Below are 19,037 nucleotides of genomic sequence, written 5' to 3' on the forward strand. Positions count from 1 at the left end.
AGAACAATTCTTAAAAAAATTACAAGGCATTCTCTGTCCTCAGGAGTTGAGTTGATTCTTATTGCAGGGTAAGGAGTTTGGGGGTTTAGGGCCTTATTGTGATTTCCTCTGTCAACATTTTATTAGGAACATTTTCAAATAGGAAAGTTGAAAAAAATTTTACAGTCAATACCACATACCTACCACCAAGATTATCACATTTGTTGTTGTTAACATGTTATTTTATTTGCTTTGTTAACATGTGTTTTATTTGCTTTATCATGTATTTCTTTAGCCATCTATCAATCCATCTTACTTTTTGATGCATTTCCAAGTAAGTTGCAGGCATAATTACATTTCACCCCTACACTTTTAGTATGTATGTCATTAACTAGAATTCAATTTTTTTCAGTTTTTAAAAGAAAATGTTATATGCAGTGAAATGTACAAGTCTTATATGTACCATCCAGTTGGTTTTGACAAATGCATTCACTTGCCTAACCCAAATTCCTATTGACATAGAACATTTCCATGACTCCAAAAAGCTCTCTGCCCTTAGTTTTTAAAGGTTATCGTTCTTAAACCCTAAAAATCAATTTGCTTGTATCAGTGTTCTGAAGTAAAAACAGGGACTTAAAGATCAATTTATTAGCGAGATTGAAATAAATTTTTTGGTCAAGGGAGGTAATTAGTGTAGAACCAGAGCTCAAATAGATGAAAACCACAGTACCAGTTGTAAAGACAAAGATGATTTGCCTCCTGATCAAGGACCTCCTTGATCTCCAAGGGTTATACTTTACAAACTGAGAAAATGCAGTATTTCAAATAATCTTTTCAGTTATATCACTGGGTGCAGATTTTCTCTGCAGCATTTGGAGACCTGGAACCTCAGAGTTGACAGTAAAGAAATTATGAAATGGATATATTAGGAAGACAGATTTTGTGGTGGTTTATAAAAGGATAGGAGGCATGGAGAGCATATAGGATCCTAAGATGGGCTGTGATCCTGTTCCATTTGTATCTGTGCCTAACACAGTCCTGCTCGCTTATTTCCTTATTTTCTAACCAACCCTCCTAGATGGGCTTTCCTCATTCTCTGGACTTACCACATACTCTGAATCTGCAGTCTTCACTATCATTTCTTCACTTTTCCTTTTCTCCATTTTGGGTCATCTTCTCAGGATACAGGAGTAATTTCAAAACAGAGTCATATGTAACTTATATGTCTTTCTTCATTGCTACTCTAGCAGTGTATTTCAACAGGAAGGAGGAATAGGGGACTTTTGTACTTTGGATTTCTTTCAGACTGGAAGACCAGGCCTGAAGTCAAATCATCACATTTGCAGCACGATGTATCAGAAGTATCCCACTGCACACATGATCTCTTACATGCTACATTAGAAGACTCCTGGGATGTTAGCAGCCAGTTAGACAGGCAACAGGAAAACTGGAAGAGACATCTGGGATCAGAGGCATCCACCCAGAAGAAAATAATTACACCACAAGAAAGTTTTGAGCAAAATAAATTTGGTGAAAATTCTAGATTGAACACCAATTTGGTTACACAACTGAACATTCCTGCAAGAATAAGGCCTAGTGAATGTGAGACCCTTGGAAGCAATTTGGGACATAATGCAGACTTACTTAATCAGAATAATATTCTTGCAAAAAAGAAACCCTATAAGTGTGATAAATGTAGAAAAGCCTTTATTCATAGATCATCGCTTAGTAAACATGAGAAAACACATAAAGGAGAGGGAGCTTTCCCTAATGGAACAGATCAAGGAATTTATCCTGGAAAGAAACACCATGAATGTACCGACTGTGGGAAAACCTTTCTCTGGAAGACACAGCTTACTGAGCATCAGAGAATTCACACTGGGGAGAAACCCTTTGAATGCAATGTATGTGGAAAGGCCTTCAGGCATAGCTCATCTCTTGGTCAGCATGAGAATGCTCATACCGGAGAGAAACCCTATCAGTGTAGTCTCTGTGGGAAAGCCTTCCAGCGCAGCTCCTCCCTTGTTCAACACCAGCGAATTCACACTGGAGAGAAACCCTATCGATGTAATCTATGCGGGAGGTCCTTTAGGCATGGCACATCCCTCACTCAACACGAGGTCACACACAGTGGAGAGAAGCCCTTCCAGTGTAAGGAATGTGGGAAAGCCTTTAGTCGATGTTCTTCCCTTGTCCAACATGAGAGGACTCATACTGGAGAGAAACCTTTTGAATGTAGCATATGTGGGAGGGCTTTTGGTCAGAGCCCATCCCTTTATAAACATATGAGGATTCATAAGAGAGGCAAACCTTACCAAAGCAGTAACTACAGCACAGATTTCAAGCACAGCACATCTCTCACTCAAGATGAAAGCACTCTTACCGAAGTGAAATCCTACCATTGTAATGACTGTGGGGAAGACTTTAGTCACATTACAGACTTTACTGACCATCAGAGGATCCATACTGCAGAGAACCCCTATGATTGTGAGCAGGCTTTTAGTCAGCAAGCTATTTCTCATCCTGGAGAGAAACCCTATCAATGTAATGTATGTGGGAAAGCTTTCAAAAGGAGTACAAGTTTCATAGAGCATCACAGAATTCATACTGGAGAGAAACCCTATGAATGTAATGAGTGTGGAGAAGCCTTTAGTCGACGCTCATCGCTTACTCAACATGAGAGAACCCACACTGGAGAGAAACCCTATGAATGTATTGACTGTGGGAAAGCCTTTAGTCAAAGTTCATCTCTCATTCAGCATGAGAGAACTCATACTGGAGAGAAGCCCTATGAATGTAATGAATGTGGGAGAGCCTTCCGAAAAAAAACCAACCTGCATGATCATCAGAGAATTCATACTGGAGAAAAACCCTATTCTTGTAAGGAATGTGGGAAAAACTTCAGCCGAAGTTCAGCTCTTACTAAACACCAGAGAATTCATACTCGAAATAAACTCTAGGAACCGTGAAATTAAGGAATTTGCAGAATGCTTTAGCTAAAATGTTCTGATTCAGGATCAGAGGATTCTTAGAGAGCTTGGGAATGTAATGAATTATGTGTGTGTTTATACGTTGTGTGTGGAGAAAACTGCCAGTAGACAGATTTTTTTTTTTTTAACATAAAGACACATTCTCAGATCTGATTACAGACTAGTGTAAAAACAGCTACATGTATGTAGCTGGTTGGGGATGATATGCCTATATGTTGGACTTTGCTTTTGAATATATGTATGCAGGATATCATCAAGTTTCAACATCTTGACTTGTGACCCCCAATGTCAACAGCTTTTTTAAAAAACAAATTCCTGCAGTAATGACCAAAACCCATTTTAAAAATTGCTTGACAACTGCACTCAACTGCAGCTCTTAAATTAACTTCACCATGGAAACCAGTTCCAACTCCAGGAAGTCACCATTCAAAGAATTAGATCAACTAGCCCAACCACTTCATTGTACAGATGAAGAGACTGAAAGCCAAAGATGTGAAGTGGTTTCCACAGTATGATACAGCCTATAAGGGTAAAGCTGGGTTTAAAATGCAGGTTTCCTGGATTTGGGGCCCCATGGCCTTGCCAGTGAAAAGGTTATTTTTGGACTCAGAGGGCTTTAAAATAAATTTTAAGATGTATCAGATACACAAACATTTAATGGGCACCTATGGGTTGGACACTTTGAGAATTCTTAAAAGTATAAGTGGCAGCAAAATGTATGCAAATTTATCACAAACTATTTAAAGCAACTTCTTGGAGGCTTACAAACCACAATTTAACAGAAACTGTAGATGGTTGAACTACTAGTGACTTTTTTCCCCTTTTCCCAGTTACAATTATACTTTCAGCTAACATATGCCAGTTTCACAGAACTATTAAGTCCCCTTATTGCACTTTTTATGGCATGCCCATGAAAAAGCACTTTCTTAAGCCTACAGTATCAGATCAATGGGAAAACAACAGAAAACTGAGAGGAGAATTTTCCCGTTAATTTTCTTGCAGAAAAGTATAAGTCTAATTGCCCATTGCCATAAATTTTGTCTTGTACTCAGAGAAGCAACATGCACTGGTTCATTTTATGTGCAAAGAAAAGATTTCACCATTAAAAAAATTAACTTGGCTAGGTATGGTGTCTCACACCTGTAATCCCAGCACTTTGGGTGGCTAAGGCAGATAGACTGCTTGAGCCCAGGAGTTCAAGACCAGCCTGGACAACATGGTGAAACCCCATCTCTTTAAAAAAAAAAAAAAAAATCCAAAAATTAGCTGGGCATGGTGGCATGCAGTGGTAGTCCCAGCTACTCAGGAAGCTGAGGTGGGAGGATCACTGGAACCCGGGAGCAGAGACTGCAGTGAGCTGAGATCACACTACTGCATTCCAGCCTGAGCAACAGAGCAAGAGACACACACACATCAATTTATTTTAGTTGTATAATGCTTTTCCATTAGTAAAGCATCAGCTAAGCTTCAGTGGCCTGCTCCATCCCCTAATGACTCCCATGGGCTATCCTAAAGGAATTTCCAGAACCTTTGTTGGTGTGTTGACATTGACCATGCAGACCAATTTGGGCACAACTGGACATTGATTCCTTTTACACAAGAGCTGCCTCCCAAAGATAGATAAATTTTCCCAGCCCTAAATATGAATCATGGGGCAAGATATTGGTGGTATTGATGGTGAACCTTTCCTACTGGATTCTTTGCATGCCACATAGCAGGATTCATTGCCTTTCTCTCATCATGGATGGCATGCAGCAGCACCCAAGTATTCTTCATTCTTTGCAGGGAAAAAATTGTGCATGGGGGCTGAAATGTAGTATGTGTAGCTCAATTAGTCTCTCCTCTGTGATGCAAAATGGAATATTCAATGGCAGATCTGCCCTTCTGAGATGCTGACCATCCAAAACACCTTGTTTATGGTGCACCATGATTAGCTCACACACAATGCCAAGGCTGTGCTTCTATTATCTGATACATAGTTTGACAATGGGTAATTCTACTCAGACCCTCCCTACTGATTGGCTAGGATGCCTGTCAGGAACTCATTATGCTACTGGTTGTTTGGGGATCCCCATAGTGGACTACTTTCAGGAATGGCATGAATTGTAACCAGCTGAGTGCTGCCCCCACTGTTATGGAAGTTTATAAAACCTTAGTTCCAGAAGACCCAAAGGAGAGTACTGGTTTGTGTTTGGTGCTTGGCCTAGATCCAGCCACCACTCTCTGAACCTCAGCACATCTTCATTGACAGGGAGGGAGCCCAGGACATATGGGTGGCTCATTGACCAGAAGGTTTTCTTAGTCCCAACAGCCATGAACCATGCACTTATGGATACCCAGCCTTTTAGGGCTACGTGAAATGCATCCTTGTAACATCATTGTATTCTTTCAATAAATAGCCTTCTGAGTTGAATGGGAGTCAGTTTGTCGTTTTCAATTTTCAGAACTTGGCTAAGATTAAAGAGTGGTGCACCAAGAGGGAGGAATTAACTGCTAAACTCATCACAGCCAGGTGAGTTAATAGCTACCATTTATTGAATGCTTACTACTTTAAAGACATTGTGCTAGGTGTTTCACATCTGTCATTCAATCCTTATAACTTCTGGTTAGCGGTGTGGTGGTAGTTCTTGTCTTTGCCCAGCATTTTCCCCCTTTTCCTCTTGCAACAATCTGATTGTATTGACTGTAGGAACCTAAATCAGGATGTCCCTGGGGCTCACTGATAGTTTTAGGGGCAGGCATGAGACCTAGTTCAGCTAATCAGAGTCCTTTGCCAGAATTTTTTCCAAGTAGAGCTGGAAGGAGCCCTACTTTGGGCTTTTGTGTTGCTAGGCCAAAAGATAAAGGCCTAGAGCTTCCTGGAACCTGATTTCTTACCAAAGATGGGAAGTAGGAGAGGACAAGGTTGACATGATGGTGTTCTTGTTTCTATTTCCTGATGTCCTTAGACCTGGCTCAATTTCTGAAGCTCTCCTTGGGATTCAGGAAGCTCCCCATCAGTCCAGAAGTTTCTCCTTTTTGCTCAAGCTAATTTTTTATGTTTGTTGCTTGCATTAAAAAACCTAAAATATGTATGATATACTTTTACCTGCCAGAGCATCTAGCGCACCTCCATGGAAGATGAGAAAAGACTTCTGCACTTTTAGGCATATTGATGGTGGTGATGCTTGGTTTTTTTAATAGCTGCAGTAGGCTTTTCATTTTGCAGTGTTCTGACTTCAAGATTGAGCACTTTTAAAAAATACTAAGGTGGTTAATTCCTACTCATCTGTTAAAATGCAAATGGTGCTTCAGGAAAGGTTTTGCTGACTCTCCTATTTCAATTACATTGGTCTCCCTTTTAAAAATTTTCATGGATTACTGTTAATGTCCTCCATGTTACCACAGTTTGTATTTGTGATTATTTGGTTTTCTTTTTCCTACACTAGATGGTGAGTTCCAGGAAGGCAAGAGTCCATGTCTGTTTTGATAGCTCTTTTTATTAGCCTGCTAATTAATGCCAGGCATATGGTAGATACTTAATATAGTGATATAGTGTTTTAAGTGAGCAATTGAGTGGAGATTGATTGCTAGACAAAGAAGACTGGTAGGTAAATGAAAAGATGCTCAATCTTGAAGTCAGAATATTGCAAAATAAAACAATGTAATACTGTTTCCTACCAATTAGGCTGGCAAAAATTGAGAAATCTGGCAGAGGGGAATTAGAACTTTTATACACTGCTGGCAAGAGGGTAACTTGGTATAATTATTTTGGGGAGTAATTTGGCAATATCCAGTAAAATCAAAGCTAAGCATATCTCATGTCTCAGCAATACCACTTGGAGATACATATCCTAGACTAGAAATTCTCCCTTGTGAGGAAAAGAGAGACACACAAAGATGTTTATTGAGGCAGTGTTTTAAAGAGTAAAAATATGAACACAACAGAAATACTGGGAAGTGAATAGGTTAACAATAAGTCATGGCATATTCTTTTTGAGACAGGGTCTTGCCTTGTCACCCAGGCTGGAGTGCAGCAGTACGATCTCAGCTCACTGCAGCCTCCACCTCCCAGGTTCAAGTGATTCTCATGTTTCAGCATCCCAAGTAGCTGGGACCACAGGTGTGCACCACCACACCCGACTAATTTTTGTATTTTTAGTAGAGATGAGTTTTCGCCATGTTGGCCAGGCTGGTTTCGAACTGGCCTCAAGTGATCCATTTCCTTGGCCTCCCAGAGTGCTGGGATTACAGGTGTGAGCCACTGTGCCCAGTCAATCATGGCATATTCTTATAATTTAACAGTTTTTAAATGAAGGAACCAGAGCATCTGGCAAAACAATAAAGAAGAGCCTAGAGCTGCCTATTCCACTCCTATATCCATCCAGCTAAATGTGGCTGAAGAAAAACAACTATGACGATTAGTCCCACTTTTTTTTTTTTTTTTTTGAGATGGAGTCTCACTCTGTCACCCAAGCTGGAGTGCAGTGGCATGATCTCAACTCACTGCAACCTCCGCCTACCAGGTTGAAGCAATTCTCCTGCCTCAGCCTCCTGAGTAGCTGGGACTACAGGCGCGCACCACCATGCCCAGCTATTTTTTGTATTTTTAGTAGAGATGGGGTTTCACCATGTTGGTCAGGCTAGTCTTGAACTCCTGACCTCATGATCTGCCTGTGTCGGCCTCCCAAAGTGCTGGGATTACAGGTGTGAGCCACTGCGCCCAGCCAATTAGTCCCACTTTAATGTCTTGTATGCTATCCTCCAGCATTTGTTTTCCTATCCAGTCATTGTCCCTCTCTTTTAAGTTGCTATTTTATGACTTCTCTCTTTAACCTCTGCAGCACTTCGCCCACTCCTCACTCAGCTGGTGACCTTATTTCCTAGTTAACTGAGAACAAGAAAAGGAATCAGAAGAGGCCAGGTGCAGTGACTCACACTTTTAATCTCAACACTTTGGGAGGCTGGGTGGGCGAATTTCTTGAGCCCAGGAGTTCGAGACCAGTCTGGGCAACATGGCAAAACTCTGTTTCTACCAAAAATGCAAAAAAAAATTGGCTCGTAACCTGGTCTCAAAAAAATAATTTTTTTAAAAAAGGAATCTCAAGATAATTCCTCTTCTCTGTGCATCTTATTCTTGCATTCTTTCTGTTGCTATGGTTGACACTTTGTTCTCTTACCTAAGATCAAGTCGTCCTCTAGTGTATTAGATCCCATCCTTAAACTAGGGCATAATTCCTACAGTTGTTCTCTTTCCTGCATTTTTTTTTTTTTTTTTTGTCTACTGGATCTTTCCCATTAGCATAGTAACGTGTTTTTCTCATCTCAAATATATATATATGTGTGTGTGTATATATGTGTGTGTGTGTGTGCTATATCCCCCTCTACCTACCTACCACTCCATTTCTTGCATCACTCAATAGTAAGATTCCTCAGTAGAGGTGTGGAATACTCATCTCTAATTCCTCTTCTTCCATTCGCTCTTGCACCCACTCCAATCAGGTCTTTGTGTCTGCTCTCATCAAAGATCCCTGATGGATTCCATGTTGCTAAATCCAGTGGTCTTTTTCAGTCCTATTGATGCAGGCAGATGAGCCCATACAGGTGCTTGGCTTCTCCCAGGAAAGAATTCAAAGGCAAGCCAGTGGTGTTAGCAAGTTTTACTGAACTGGAATTGCTCCTGTGAAGCACATCCAACTCCTAGGCAGTGCACCCCAAGTGAGCACTTGTGGACAGTTGGCTAGCTATATTTATACCCATTTTTAATTACATGCAAATCAAGGGGAGGGTTATGCAGAAATCTCTGGAAAAGGGGTGGTAACTTTTGGATTATTGTCATGGAAAGGGGTGGTAACTTGGCCATTGCCATGGTATTTGTAAATGTCATGGTGCTGGTGGGAGGGTCTTATGCTAATGAGCAACGAAGGAAGCTAGAGGTTGCTTTCAGCACTGTCTGCTGGTTCCCACCATTTCTTCTCTTTATCCTGTTGGGACTGGAAAATAAGTCCTGCTGGTCTCTTACCTCACTTTTACTTGTCTTTTCAACATTATTTGATACATTAGTTGATCACTTCCTCACAATGACCCTTTTTTTTTCACCTGGCTTCCAGGTTACACTTACTAGATTTTCTTATCCTTTATTGACAACTGCTTCTCCCAAGTTATCTTTCCTTGCTCTAGACATAGGAATTCCCCCAGGGCTCAGTTCTGTGAAAGGGCCATGTATGCAAAGCAACCCTCAGATGCTGAAGGAGCTGGGAAGCCAAAGAATGAGGCAGACAAATCCAGTTTGTCGGTTTGGGTGATTTTTTAGGGGAAACTTAAAGACAGAAGTGTGGTCTTGGGTGGCCGGAAGGTAGATCTTCACACCACACCCCATCAGAACCAGGGCTTGTATCTTGGGGGAAAGTATACATGCTGTTGAAGGAATGTGCTGAGGGAATGCTCCGGGTATCACATCCTGTGATTTCTGCAACAGCATCAAGGGTTGTTTTGAGGGAAGGGAAATAGGTGTTTCTATGTAAAGAGTAATACATCAACTAGACATTTTAGAGGCATTCCCAGACTGAGGGTTAGGTTAGTCAGAAGTCACTTGGTGGATTAAAATTTAAAATAGCTATTTTCCAAACTAGTCTTTATTAAACTCATTTGAAAGGCAAAAAATAATAATAGTAAATAATAAAATTTAAAACTTTTGTCCCCACAGTGGTGCATAGGTATTCGTTGTATGTGCCTCTGTGAATGTTTAAACTCATTTACAGTTAAAGTTGGCCTCCTTTTTCTTATCTGATTCCTCCTCCCACACAACCACCTGCTTGGTTTCCCTCAGGGCATAAGCCTGGATAACTTGTACACCAGCACACCTGAAGGATTCGGGGGAAGGAATAATGAGCACTGATGCTCCTCAGAGTGAGAAGCTGATCCAAGCGCAAGAAAGAAGGGAGGGACCCAGCACGGCGGCTCACACCTGTAATCCCAGCACTTTGGGAGGCCAAGGTGGGAGGATCACTTGAGGCCAGGAGTCGAGACCAGCCTAAGCAACATAGTGAGACCTCATCTCAACAAAAATAAATAATTTTTAGGAAATAATAAAAAATTGTTAAAAGAAAAGAAAGTCTTGGCACTGTCAGAATCAGGCAAAGCGTTGCCACTTGCCAGAAATGCCTTTTGAGGCACCAATTAAAAAGAAGGGAGGGCAGAGGAGCAGAGGGCTTCCTGCAGATGAGGAGCATAAGTGACTATTTGCAAGAGTTGGTGGAAGGATATTACTAATTTTTGCTAATAACTTTTAGTAAAACCCTGGTCATTTTGGAAAAACATACTTTTTTAACAAACACTTTTTTTTTGAGGTGGGGTCCCTGATGCAGTGGTGTGATCATAGCTCACTGAAGCCTCAAACTCCTGGGCTCAAGTGATCCTCTGTCCTTAGTCGCCCAAGCAGCTAGGACTACAGGTGCATGCCACCATGACCAGCTGACAAACACTTTTTTTTTTTTTTCCATTTGGAAAGGTAGCAGACACACTAAAAGACAAACACATTTTAATGGATAAAGGAGTCAAGAAATCTGGACCTGAATTATAATGGTATTTTATTGAGCTGTGAATAGGAAGTATTATTGTAGTAATTAATGGGGCTTTTATTTTACTGTCTGCATTTAAAAACTGGCAATTTGCAATTCCAAAGTTAGAGTTCTCACAGGATCTTGACAGGGACTTTTCTGTTGGCTTGGAGTTGCTGATAAAGCTCCTAAGGTGAAAACAAAATGTCACATTCCTCTGCTTTCTAAAGGGTGTCACAGAGACTGGACACATGGTCCCATAGGACTCACTAGATGTGAGAGTCACAGAGCCACTTGATCCTTGGCCCCTATAGATATAAAAACCATGTAAGGAGGTTCTGATCCAGAGGAGATGGGCCTCATGCTCCTGGGATGAAGCCCCTACCCTGCCCCTACAGGGGTGGGGGACTTGGGCACCAAGAATGAGATATTGGGGGATCTGAAAGCATGGGAGCTTGGCATCTCCATCTCCAGCAAAACCACAGGCCCACTTCACAGCTGTCACCTGGAGTTCTTGGGATAACTTAATGTTTGTTCCTTAAAATGTGTTCCCTGTAGTGTGGAGGTGGAAGGTGGTAAAGGATCGAACAGAGAGGGGTGCCCCCAACTGTCTGGAGATTTCAGAAGGGAGGGGGCTGCTGCTGGAGTAGTCCCTAGCAGCAGAATGGAGATCTCTAAGGGTCTGCATTTGTGTTATCCCTGGGAAGGAAAGGATAGGACCACTACATCTGTTTTCCTTGACATCAGAGATCACAAGTCAGGATTTCAGTGGTTCCTGGATAGGGTGTCCTTATAATTGATTGTCCAAACAGGGACCCTGAGAATGAAGGGGAAGCTAATCAGATGGGAAGCTCAGATTGTGCTCTAAAACCCAGATGTATGTTCACCCTGTACCTGGAGCTCCTGGGAAGGAGGACAAGTGGGCAGGAGCCATAAGGCTGTGTCAGTGGCTGCTCTGCCAAACTCACCTTGAGACTGGTTAGAGGCAAGGATTGCGTGAGGCCCAAGGGAAACTAGGCTGCCCTGCTGTGTGAATCAACACAGAGAGCTGGGATGAAGCTGGACCCAGGGGTGCCATCAGGGCAGGCCACAGGCTTCATCGCCAGGTGCAGTGGCACACTTAAAATCCCAGAACTTCAGGAGGCTTGAGGCCAGCAGGTCCAGGCTACAGTGAGCCATGATTATGCCATTGCACCCCAGCCTGGGTGACACAGCAAGACCTGTCTCTAAAAGCAAAACAAAACTATATATATATATATATATGGTCAGACTAAGTTTCAATAACTGAAAGTAAGCAGAAAATTGTATTTGCTCAGGTTAAGGGCTCCTAACATGGGATTTGACAGTGTTGGGGAGTGGGAAGGCATTTTAAGGGTAACATCACACAGGTTAGAAAGGTTTACACCACCAGTTTACAATTAATAATAGGAAGATCTGGGTGTGCCTTTTAAAGAGATGTCCAAAGGAAGCCCACTGGCATCATCATACATTTTATGAGCTGAGATTGAGATGTGTAGTTCCGCCAGGTGTGTTGCACACACATGTCAAGAGAGCACCTCCTGAACGCAGGGACATGTGGCACAGCTAGGGACTACGTTCCCCGAAAGCCTTAGCAGCAGCTCACTTCCACTTTTGGGCTGAACGTCTTCCCTCGCAGTCGCTTTTGGTCTGCTCGGCCATGTGCAGTGCTGAGTTTTCGCTTCCTTCTGAGTGGCACAGCGTGGGTACAAGCTTGGCTGCGTGCCTTTCTCCAGGTTTCCTGCATGCAGGGACAAGTCATTCTCCTCCTGTGGCTGCCACTAGCCATCTGTGTCCCATGGCTGGGACATCCTGGACCAGGCCCCTCCTGCCTTCTGACCTTTGCCAGATGGCAGGAGACTGCCATCTCCTATCATGTGACCTACTGGACAAAGTGCGGATAAGTTGAACCATATGAAATTGTCTAAGCGGGGAAACTCCAGGTCAATGTGTCTCCTTTTTCTGAAAAAAAAAAAAAAAAAAAAAAAAAAAAGGATTTTCTTTAAGTTTCTCCTCCCCCTGAAACAAGGTCATAAAGAACAGAGATGCAATCTCATCTTCCCTGTCTCCTTCCAACCCCTTCTCCCATCCTCTGGACCAGACGGCCTTGTGCAGGCAGGCTAGAGGGAAAATAATGAAACCTTGAGTGGGGAGTTATACTCCCAATAACAGTGGTCGAGGTAATTAGGCCTGAATTTCCCACAGAAAATAAGCTGGCAAACATGTTGAAAAAAAAAATTATTCCCAAAAGCACCAAAGAGCTAAGGAGAGTAAAGAATTGGGGATCAAACTTTAGGAGAAGCAAGAAACAATTCCTGATCCCAGCACTCAAATCTGCTTTTGCCTGGAGGCATTTTGCTGATGAAAGACACACGTGGACCGGGTGTGGTGCCTCACACCTATAATCCCAGCATTGTGGGAGGCTGAGTCAGGCAGATTCCTTTGAGCTCAAGAGTTTGAGACCAGCTTGGGCAACATGGTGAAACCCTGTCTCTAAAAAAAATACAAAAATTAGCTGGCATGGTGGCTCACACCTGTAGTCCCAGCTACTTGGCAGACTGAGCCTGGAGAATTGCTTGAGCCAGGGAAGCAGAGGTTGCAGTGAGCAGAGATTGTGCCACTGGCATATGCCAGCCTGGGCCACAGAGTGAGACCCTGTCTCAAAAAAAAAAAAAAAAAAAACAGTGGAAAAAAAAAGAGACACTGTGAAACCCAGCTGTGACATTGGTAGACTTAATAATTATCCCATATTTGAACTAACACCCCAGATGAAGACACCCTCAGGAAAATGTTGAACTGGGGAAAATAAGCTGTGGTTTAGACAACTTAGGACAACTGACACAGGATTTTTCTCAGTCACTTTGCCTATAGGGGCCTCTGTGGCCAGCAGTGTCCCCACCTGGGCCTCCCTTGGCCCTGGGCCTGCCACAGGAGGCACCTCATCCACTCAGCCCACCATGCTGTGCCTGGCTTGTGCACTGGGATCTGCACTCGGTCTGTGGCTGGGACAGGTGTGCCTCAGCCTGCCTGTGTCACAGTTCATACCCGCATTTGACAGTTGCCAAGTTCTTGTCCTGCATCCAAGAAGAATGAGGTTATGCTGACAACTGAAGGGTGAGGAGGGCAGAGAAGAATTTTATTGAGTAACACAACAGCTCTCAGTGGAGAGGGGATGTAAGGGTGGTCCCCCACCCAAAGTCAGGTCATCTCTCTGTTGACTGGGTCCAGGGCTTTTATGGGCTCAGAATGGGGAGTGTGTGCTGATTGGTTTGTGAGTATGCAAAAAAAAAAAAAAAAAGGCTAAAACAAAGGCACTACTCAAAGGTGGGCATGACAGTGTAGAAAACCAATTAGGCAAGGGTAGTTATATGTAAAATAGATGAAGGGTAGTGATCAATCAGAGGAAAGCATGCCAGATGGGAAGACAGGTTCTCAATCCGGTCTGTGGATTTACCGAGGATTTGTAGCTAGGCATCAAACTGTCTTCAGCTTGAAGGTTGGGTTTCAGTGGGGACCTGTTCCTGTCTGCCTAGGATTTGTCTGCCTCCTGCCACTGTCGCTACCATCTGGGAGTAAGGGCGAAAGAAGACAGAAACTTCCAAGAAAGAATCCTGAGTGATGTCAGCAAGAATGGCTAAGTAAGGACCTCCAGAAGTTCTCTGCCCCGTACAAGCCATGCAAATACTGACAAAACTGTGAGAATCAGATTTTTCACAACTCTGGAACATTTATTCCAGCAAGCAGCAAATGTTCCCCTTGCAGCAAGCTAGGAAACATTTATTTAAAAAAAAAAAAAAAAAGCATTTCATTAACAAGAGTGATCTTTGTGGCATTTTAACATGCTCTATTCCCATTTGCTTCTCCCCAGCTCCTCAGCATCCCTGAAAACCAACAGCCAGGCAACCACTGGAAGGAGCAGAATAGGTTTGGAGCATCTTCAAAGCCCCATTCCCAGAGAATTGTCATTATTTGACTTGTATGGTGGTTTCCTGTAAGACTCTACTCACAAGACTTATCTTTATTTGACCTGACTCAGTGCAAACAGCCTTTTCCCCAGGGGTATCACTTGAAAATTATCAGGGCAATTGTTTAACATCATTGCTACCTGAGGCAGTAGGTAACAATGCAAACAACAGGCTAACCAAAAAGCTTAAAAGGAAAAGCTGGGTAATAAGATGTCTGTAAGGAGCTTTGAAAAACTCCAGCAGGCCGGGCACGGTGGCTCACGCCTGTAATCCCAGCACTTTGGGAGGCCGAGGCAGGCGGATCACGAGGTCAGAAGATCGAGATCATCCTGGCTAACACGGTGAAACCCCATCTCTACTAAAAAAATACAAAAAAATGAGCCGGGTGCAGTGGCGTGTCCCTGTAGTCCCAGCTACTCAGGAGGCTGAGGCAGGAGAATGGCGTGAACCCAGGAGGCGGAGCTTACAGTGAGCCGAGATCACGCCACTGCACTCCAGCCTGGGTGACAGAGCGAGACTCCGTCTCAAAAAAAAAAAAAAAAAAAGAAAAGAAAAGCTCCAGCATATTCCTAGAAATCTAGAAGGCAATGCACATGCATAGGGCTGTGCAAGGGAAAAACCCAGAAAGTCACTAAGCTATCACTTAACAGCTGACCTTGAGGCTCTATGCAAGCAGGAAGCAATGCCTAAGGCAGGATAGTAAACTGCCTAGCTGAGTGTGGAAAGTGTGCCCCTAAAGACACAAGAGCCCTTTGCTCTTTGGAAAAGACCAGGAGACTTGGTTGTTCTAGGCATTTAAGGAACTCTCTGTCTAATCAGCTGACCACTAGCTAACTGAGCAGAGATTTCAGGGGCCACATGACAGAGAACACAGAGCTTAAGAATTTGTTCAGAAAAGTTACTAAATAAACAGCAGCAACAACAGCCAGCAACAAACTCTAGGGAGGGGAGGGGAAATCTGATTTCCAGAATTGCCACTTTATGTTTTAAGTGTTCAACATTCAACAAAAAATTATGAGGCATGCAACACAACAGGAATATATGGCCCACCCACAGGGGGTAAAAAACAATCAATAGAAACTTCCTGAGGATGCCTAAACAAGACTTTACCTTAGCTATTTTAAAATATGTTTAAAGAACTAAATGAAACCATGTCTAGAGAACTAAAGGAAAATATGAGAACAATATTTCACCAAATAGAAACTATCAATAAAGAGGTAGAAATTATTTTTAATGACCAAATAGAAATTTGGGAATTCAAAAGTACATTAACTGAAATGAAAAATTCACTAGAGGGGTTCAGCAGCAGATTTGAGCAAGCAAAAGAAATATTCAGCAAACTCGAAGCTACGTCAATTGAGAGTTTCAGTCTGAGGAGCAGGATTTTAAAAGGAATGAAAAAAAGTAAACAGAGCCTCAGAGACCTGTGGGACACCATCAAGCATACCAACATATGTGTAACAGGAGTCCCAGAAGAAGAGAAGGGAGGGAAAGGAGCAGAAATAATATTTGAAGAAATAATGGCCAAAACTTCCCAGATCAAAAAACATACATCTAAGAACCTCAAAAAAACTCCAAGTAGGATAAACTCTTAAGAGGTCCACACCTAGACACATCATAATCAAATTAAATGATACACTGGAAAATACTGTTTAACACAAAAGAAAACAGGCCATATCAAAAAGACATAAGACCTATAGATACAAATACCAAAATGGCAGATATAAACTCTACCTTACAAGTAAATACATCAAGTGTAAATGGATTAAGCACAATCAAAAGGAATAGATTGGGCCAGGTGCAGTGGCTCATGCCTGTAATCCCAGCACTTTGGGAGACTGAAGCTTAGGAGTTTGAGACCAGCCTTGCCAACATAGCAAAACCCCATCTCTATTAAAAATACAAAAGCTCGCTGGGTGTGATGGCGGGTGCCTGTAATCCCAGCTACTCAGGAGGATGAGGCAGGAGAATCACTTGAACCTGGGAGGTGTGTGTTGCAGTGAGTTGATATTGCATCACTGCACTCCAGCCTGGGCAACAGAGTGAGATTCCATCTCAAAAAAAAAAAAAAAAAGGCCAGGCCCGGTGGCTCACACCTGTAATCCCAGCACTTTGGGAGGCTGAGGCAGGCAGATCACACGGTCAGGAGATTGAGACCATCCTGGCTAACACGGTGAAACCCTGTCTCTACTAAAAATACAAAAAATTAGCTGTGAGTGGTGGCAGGCGCCTGTAGTCCCAGCTACTCAGGAGGCTGAGGCAGGAGAATCGTGTGAACCTGGGAGGCGGGTAATCCCTGTAATCTGGGATTACAGGCATGAGCCACTGCACCTGGCCAGCAGAATGGATTTAAAAACATGATTCAGGCCGGGGCGTGGTGGCTCATGCCTGTAATCCCAGCACTTTGGGAGGCTGAGGTGGGCGGACCTGAGGTTAGGAGCTCGAGACCAGCTTGGCCAACGTGGTGAAACCCAATCTCTACTAAAAATAAAAAAATTAGCCAGGCATGGTGGCACACGCCCGTAATCCAAGCTACTTGGGAGGCTGAGGCAGGAGAATTGCTTGAACCCAGGAGGTAGAGGTTGCAGTGAGCCGAGATCGTGCCACTGCATTCCAGCTTGGGCAACAGAGTGAGACTCTACCTAAAAAAAAAAAAAAAAATCAACTAGATGTTGCCTACAAGAGACACAAATTAAATTCAAAGGTACAAACAGGTTGAAAGTAAAAGGATGGGAAGAGATTTATACCACACAAATAGAAACCAAGAGAGAGCTGTGATGCCTATACCAATGTCAGAACAAAACAGACTTTAAGAGAAAAATTGGGCTGGGTGTGGTGGCTCCTGCCTGTAATCCCAACAGTTTGGGAGGCCAAGGCAGGAGGATCACTTGAGGTCAGGAGTTCCAGATCAGCCTGGGCAACACAGTAAGATCCCATCTCTTAAAAAAAATTTTTTTTTATTACTTGAGTGTGGTGGCGTGTGCCTGTAGTCCCAGCTACTCAGGAGGCTGAGTTGGGAAGAGTGCCTGAGCCCAGGAATTTGAGGTTGCAGTGAGCTATGATTGTACCACTGCACTTCAGCCTTGGCAACACAAGATGCTATCTCTAAAAAACAAGAGAAAACATGTCCATGCAGACCTGTACATGAATGTTTCTAGCAACTTTTTTTTTGCAATAGTCAAAAACTGGAAACAACTCAAAGGTGCATCAGCAGGTGAATGGATAAACAAATCATGATGTATCCACACAATGGAATACTACACAGTAATAAGAAGGAATGAACTGTTAATACATACAACATGCATGAATTTCAAAATAATTATGCTAAATGAAAGACCCAAAAGGTTACATACTACATGATTTCATTTGTACAAAATTCTAGAAAATGTACCTTTATTGACAAAAAGCCAATCAGCAGTTGCCTAGGGGCAGGAGCAGAAGGAGAGATTGGCTGCAGAGGGACACAAGAAAATTCCTAGGGGTGACAGAAATGCTTGATAAGTTGATTGTGGTGATTGCTTCATGAGTATTCACATCTGTCTAACCTCACTGAATTATATATACATATATTATTTTTTTCAGAGACAGAGTCTCGCTGTGTTGCCCAGGCTGGAGTGCAGTGGTACAATCTCCGCTCACCGCAACCTCCACCTCCTGGGTTCAAGTGATTCTTGCGCCTCAGCCTCTCCAGTAGCTGGGATTACAGGTATGCACCACCACACTCGGCTAAGTTTTGTATTTTTACGATACAATGTAAAAATGTATTTTTCACCATGTTGGCCAGGCTGGTCTCAAACCCCTAACCTCAGATGATTTGCCCGCTTCGGCCTCCCAAAGTGCTGGGATTACAGGTGTGAGCCACCACTCCCAGCCTGAATTGTATATTTTATTTATTTATCTTTATTTTATTTAATTAATTAATTTATTTATTTTTGAGATGGAGTTTCACTTTTGTTGCCCAGGCTGGAGTGCAGTGGCGTAATCTCGGCCCAGCAAGGAAGCTAGACCAAAGGCAGAGAGAGAAATGGGGTGCCCATTTGCCACTCCTGGGAGTGCCTGGCCCCCAAAGGTGCTCGCTGGTGCCCCCTCCTTCATTACTGTCCAGAGGTTGCCAGGTCACAGGCATTTCCTGGCCCAGGGATTGGACTCTGGGGTGGGGCGGGGGGATGGAGGCAACTCCACTGACCCAAGGACCCAGCAACCCAACAGGACGATGGTGAGCTTACCAAGAAGACTGCAGACCTGGGGCCTTTCCATGGGACAAGAATGGCCTCCATGTTGGGGAACCTGAAGAGCCACAAAAGGGGGTGCCCTGCAGGACTCATTGAACCACTCTCCACCACTGAGATCCTCACAGGGGCCAGCAGGAAACCAGGCAGTGACCTCCGTGTCCTAATCCCCTCATCAACACCTGGAGACCAAGGAACACAGAAAAAGAGGGGTTAGAAGTAAAAAGCCGGAGTTGCCCAGCACTTTGGGAGGCCGAGGTGGGCAGATCACTTGAGGTCAGGAGTTCAAGACCAGCCTGGCCAATCTGGTGAATCCCC

General features: G+C 43.2%; 1 protein-coding gene across 13 annotated transcripts in view; it reads left to right on the top strand.

The window, feature by feature from the left end:
* ZFP90 (ZFP90 zinc finger protein) overlaps nt 1–18,142 on the top strand; it is a 52,084-nt gene extending 33,942 nt beyond the window's left edge. For 8 of the 13 annotated variants that reach the window (XM_016930058.4, XM_009431103.5, XM_009431104.4 and 5 more), the window contains one exon: nt 1,285–5,382. In XM_016930058.4, the coding sequence (XP_016785547.1) occupies nt 1,285–2,939 (1,655 nt within the window). In that variant the 3' untranslated portion in view covers nt 2,940–5,382. Of the gene's footprint in view, nt 1–1,226; nt 5,383–14,058; nt 14,341–14,393; nt 14,480–18,072 lie in introns of those variants that run through there. The other 5 variants (XM_016930061.4, XM_016930060.4, XM_063797327.1 and 2 more) reach the window with 4 other exon arrangements.
* The last annotated feature ends 895 nt before the right edge of the window (nt 18,143–19,037 follow it).

The sequence above is a fragment of the Pan troglodytes genome, chromosome 18, assembly GCF_028858775.2.
Source record: "Pan troglodytes isolate AG18354 chromosome 18, NHGRI_mPanTro3-v2.0_pri, whole genome shotgun sequence".
Lineage (NCBI taxonomy): Eukaryota > Metazoa > Chordata > Mammalia > Primates > Hominidae > Pan > Pan troglodytes.